Raw genomic sequence first — 5,389 nt, 5'->3', positions numbered from 1 at the left:
TCAGGCCTGAATGAGTGCTGAGCTCTGCCATGCCGCAAAGCCTGCCTCCATACTGTGTATGTGTCCTAGAACAAGCCTGAGTGAGTGCTGGGCCCTGCCAAGCTGTGAAGCCTGCCTGACAGCTGTGTGTCTGTGTCCTAGAGCATGCCTGAGTGTGTGTGGGGCCATGCAAGGCTGTGGAGCCTGCCTGCCAGGTGTGTGTGTGTGTGTGTGTCCTAGAGCAGGCCTGCATGAGTGCTGGGACCTGCCAGGCAGCATAGCCTGCCAGCTGTATGTGTGTGTCCTAGAGCAGGCCTGACTGAGTCCTGGGACCTTCCAGGACACAATGCCTGCCTGCCAGCTCTGTGTGTATGTCCTTGAGGACACCTGAATGAGTGCTAGGCCCTAACAAGCCATGAAGCCTGCCTGCCAGCTGTATGTGTGTGTCCCAGAGCAGGCCACCATGACTGCTGGGCTCTGGCAGGCCACAAAGCCTGCCAGCTGTGTTTGTATCCTAGAGGAGGCCTGAGTGAGTGCTGGGCCGTGCCAGGCCATTAAGCCTGCCTGCCAGTTGTGTGTGTGTATGTCCTAGAGCACGCCTGACTAAGTGCTGGGCCCTTCCAGGCTGCAATGCCTGCCTGCCAGCTGTGTGTGTGTGTCCTAGAGCAGGCCTGAGTGAGTGCTGGGCCCTGCAAAGCCGCAAAGACTGCCTGTCAGCTGTGTGTGTTTTCTGACAGCAGGCCAGAGTGAGTGCTGCGCCCTGCCTGGCTGCAAAGCATGCCAGCTGTGTATGTGTCCTAGAGCAGGCCTGAGTGAGTGCTGGGCATTCCCAGGGCACAAAGCCTACCTGCGAGCTGTATGTGTGTGTGTCCTAGAGCACAGCTGAGTGAGTGCTGGGCCCAGCCACACCGTGAAGCCTGCCAGTGAGCTATGTGTGTGTGTCGTAGGGCGGGCCTGAGTGAGTCTTGCCGGGCCGCAAAGCCTGCCTGCCAGCTGTGTGTGTGTGTATCCTAGAGCACGCCTGAGTGCGTGCTGGGCCCTGCCAGGCCACAAAGCCTACCGGGAAGCAAAGCCTGCCAGCTGTGTGTGTGTGTCTTACAGCATGGCTGAGTGAGTGCTGGGCCCAGCCAGGCCACTGAGCATGCCAGCCAGCTCTGTGTGTGTGTCCTCAGCAGGCCTCAGTGAGTGCTGGACCCTGCCAGGCTGTGAAGCCTGCCACCTGTGAATGTGTGTCCTAGAGCAGCCCTGAGTGAATGCTGGGCCCAGCCAGGCCGCAAAGCCTGCCTGCCAGCTGCGTGTGTGTGTCCTAGAGCAAGCTTGATTGAGGGCTGGGCCCTTCCAGGCCACGGAGCCTGCCAGCTGTGTATGTGTATCCTAGAGCAGGCCTGAGTGAGTGCTGGGCCGTACCATTCAGCGGAGCTTGCCAGCTGTTTGTGTTTGTCCTAGGGTAGGCCTGAGTGAGTGCTGGGCCCTGCCAGGCCACAAATTCTGCCTGCCAGCTGCGTGTGCGTCCTAGATCAGGGCTGAGTGAGTGCTGGGCCCTACCAGGTAGCAGAGCCTGCCAGCTTTGTGTGTTTGTCCTAGGGTAGGCCTGAGGGAGTTCTGGGCCCTGCCAGGCCACGAAGCCTGCCTGCCAGCTATGTGTGTGTGTGTGTCCTAGAGCAGCCCTGAGTGAATACTAGGCACTCCCATGCCATGAAGCCTCCCTGCCAGCAGAGTGTGTGTCCTAGGGTAGGCCTGAGTAAGTGCTGGGCCCTGCTAGGCTGTGAAGTCAGCCTGCCAGCTGTGTGTGTGTGTGTCTTAGAGCAGGCCTGAGTGAGTGCTGGGCCCTGCCAGGCCATGAAGTCTGCCTGCCAGCTCTGTGTGTGGGTCCTAGAGCAGCCCTGAGTGAGTGCTGGGCACTCCCATGCTGGGAAACCTGCTGGCTAGCTGCGTGTGTCTGTCCTAGAACAGGCCTGAGAGAGTGCTGGGCCCTGTCAGGTCACAAAACCTGTCTGCCAGCTGTGTGTGTCGTGGATCAGGGCTGAATGAGTGCTGGGCCGTACCAGGGAGCAGAGCCTGCCAGCTGTGTATGTGTGTCCTAGAGCAGGCCTGAGTGAGTGCTGAGCCCTGCCAGGCCTCCAAGCCTGCCACCTGTGAATGTGTGTTCTAGAGCAGGCCTGAGTGAGTGTTGGGCCCTGCCAGGCCACAAAGCCTGCCAGCTGTGTATGTGTTTCCTAGAGAAGGGCTGACTGAGTGCTGGGCCCTACTAGTCAGCAGAGTCTGACAGCTGTGTGAGTGTGTCCTAGAGCAGGACTGAGTGAGTTCTGGGCACCCCCAGGCCATGAAGCCTGCCTGCCAGCTGTGTATGTGTGTCCTAGAGCAGGGCTGAGTATGTGCTGGGCCCTGCCAAGCCACAAATCCTACCAGGCCCCAATGCCTGCCAGCTGTGTGTGTGTGTCTAATAGCAGGCCTGCGTGAGTGCTGGGCATCTATGAGGCTACGAAGCCTCCCTGCAAGCTGTGTGTGTGTCCTAAAGCAGGCCTGAGTGAGTACTGGGCACTGTCACGTTGCGAAGCCTGCTGTTTGTCTGTCATAGAGGAGGCCTTAGTGCGTGCTGGGCCCTTCCAGGCCACAAAGCCTGCCTACCAGCTGCGTCTATGTTCTACAGCAAGTCTGGGTGAGAGCTGGGTCTTGTCAGGCTGCGTAGCCTGCCACCTGTGAATGTGTGTCCTTGAGCACGCTTGAGTGAGTACTGGGTCCTGACAGGCCACAAAGCCTACCTGCCAGCTGCATATGTGTCTCCTAGAGAAGCCCTGAGTGAGTGCTGGGCCCTGCCAAGCCACTAAATCTGCCAGCTGTGTGTGTGTGTCTTATAGCAGGCCTGCATGAGTGCTGGGCATCTATGAGGCTGCGAAGCCTGCCTGCCTGCCAGCTGTGTGTGTGTGTCCTAGAGCAGGCCTGAGTGAGTACTGGGCACTGTCAGGTTGCGAAGCCTGCCTGCCAGCTGTGTGTGTGTGTCCTAGAGCAGGCCTGAGTGAGTGCTGGGCCCTGCTGTTGCATAAATTGCTAGTTTCGTTCCCCTGGAGGCCTTTCCCAAACACCTCAAGGAGCGGAGTCACACTCAGGCTAAGTCCATTACAAGTTTATTGATTGCGCAATCGGTCGACAGAGGGGTTGAGTAACCCAAAGCGGTGTCGACCCTCAGTCTTTGTCTGAGGGTCGTTTATAGCTTACCTAAACAAAGAACTGTGACGTGTCTTACAACTATAGGCAGTTTCACACTTTTACCATTACGTTTAAGTTTCCACAGGATGTCAGGGCCTTTTAAGTCAGACCTGACTTATTATGGGATAGATGAAGGCGCATGCGTGTTAGGGGAAGTTGTGGTGAGCTCAATGACCTTTTGTAACTCTTTTATCTTTGTGTAATTCTAGGTCATTGAACAGGTGTGTGCGGGGGTGAAACTCTATGTGAAGTTGTTCTTAACCTATATGCAGAAACTGTTAACAAGCCCAAGCCATGTTGAATACAGAAGCATATTGCAAAAATAAAGCATCATGTTTAACTTCAAGCCTTAGATCTAAAATCTAATGTATTTTTCCTACAATTTCCCCCCTCAAAGATGCTTTCTATCTCTACAGATTTTGATAATCCTCAGCGAGAGCTAGCGCCTGATAACGCACAAACATTTCATGATGGGCGACATTCTTAGCAGTTTGTTTTACAATGGAATACATGCAGGGTAATATGCAAGGAAGCAGAGCACACCCCGATATTAGTAGTAGAAAACATGCTATACCCCCCCTCACCCATCCAAGCTGGGGTAACCAGTTTGAAAACCAATCCATCCTCCACCCGTTCCATTTTTGGACTGGAACGTGTGCCACCTTTTCCATATCATCTGCTAAAGCTTTTATTAACTCCCCATTATCGTCTATTTCAACACAACAGTCGGACAAATTCAACTTTTTGCACACTCCTCCTTCACTGGCCAGTAGATAGTCAAGAGCTAACCGGTTTTGTAGTACCGTGGTACGTAGCTGAGTGAGCTGGTCACCGATCAAGCGTAGGGCTGCGGCTGTTTTATTGGTAACTATCTCTACGACGGCTTGGAGTCTAACAAAGCGGTTGGTTAAATACATAGGTTCCCTACCAACTACGTTTGGTTCCCAGGTCGCAGGACCATAGTACTGAATAATCCTTTCTGCTGGCCATTCCTCGTCACCCCATTTTTGGTTCCCGCCTTTGGCTATAGCCTCAAAGGAATTATCAGCGCTCCGTTTTGCGCGGTGGGTACTGGGAGGTATTGTTTTAATACCTGTGGCTGTAGGTTGTTTTAACCAAACCCCGGGAATCAGAGTTCCTAAATAACAAGTCCCAGTCCAATTGGAGGGAAGTTGCCTATATGCCCATTGCCCACAAATCCACCATAGGCCGCAGGACTCATGGGGGATACTGGAGCGGGAATATATCAAATCCAAAGTTAATGTGCCCCTTTTGGATCCTTTTCGTAGGGGCACTGAGCAATTTTTCCAATTAAATGTATGCTTACCCCGGATGGAACATCGGAAATTGTAGTTGAAGAGTTGCCATACGCAACCACAATTTTTATACACATCAGATGAGTCACTCCAACATCTCCAGTAGCCGTCCTTTCCTACAGGAGACCAAGTATCCTCGCATTCAGATTCCCCTACTTCGTCTCCCCCTCCCTCTTGAGAGACGCATATGGAGCCTCTACCTTTCACCACCCTAAGTCTTTCTGAACCTTCGTACCTATTGGAGAAATTGAATTGGTTGTTAAAGCCCCAATCCGTTAGTATACCTGTTTTGTTGAGGGGAATGGGTACAAAGGGGACTCCTTCCTCAGTAGAAGTAGGAGTAAGCGCACACAAAATGCAATGGTGATCGCTTAAAGCCCGGGCTGAGTCTCTGAGGAGGGTCATCCAGGAATTTCCCACCCATGGGTTTGTGTGTGTCCTCTTATGCTTTGGGATGTCATTTTTGGTGGGGACAGGTTGGAGACTGGAAGGTTGATTTTTGAGGATTGCCTCCCAGAGTGCCTTGTTCATCTCGATACACCTAACCTTGTGGCCTATGCTGACTACGAATTCTATCATAATTTCTTGCTGAGGGCAACAGTCAGAGGTGGGGAATAAGTAGGCTTTAGAGATTAAGGATTTAGCCTGTCTGTAGGCGGTTTCAGAGAAAGAGATAGTATCGCGTTTCTCACATTTGCAGCAGTTAGGCCCAGCCGCTGCGTTTGATGTATCTAAAAGGGACAAGAGTGTGAACCAATAGATCAAGGTCCCCATCTTTGCAAGCGTAGTTTTAGATCTCCTACTGGTTTGCTTGTCCACTTGTCGGCTTTTTGTTCCCGGGTGTTATCAGCTTCCGGAGTGATCACACCCTGGGAGTTGACGTCCTC

At 53.3% G+C, this 5,389-nt stretch overlaps 1 protein-coding gene across 1 annotated transcript; it reads right to left on the bottom strand.

The window, feature by feature from the left end:
• Positions 1-3,105: 3,105 nt before the first annotated feature.
• LOC112548128 (syncytin-2-like) lies at positions 3,106-5,368 on the bottom strand. Its single transcript, XM_025192612.1, has 2 exons — positions 5,195-5,368; positions 3,106-4,737 (listed from the first exon to the last, which is right to left on the bottom strand). Coding segments are annotated over exons 1-2 (1,143 nt in total). The 5' UTR covers positions 5,197-5,368; the 3' UTR covers positions 3,106-3,596.
• Between the last annotated feature and the right edge of the window lie 21 nt (positions 5,369-5,389).

Source organism: Alligator sinensis, unplaced genomic scaffold, assembly GCF_000455745.1.
Source record: "Alligator sinensis unplaced genomic scaffold, ASM45574v1 scaffold440_1, whole genome shotgun sequence".
Lineage (NCBI taxonomy): Eukaryota > Metazoa > Chordata > Crocodylia > Alligatoridae > Alligator > Alligator sinensis.
The sequence above is the reverse complement of the archived record's forward strand: the minus strand, read 5'-3'. Positions and strand labels throughout refer to the sequence as shown.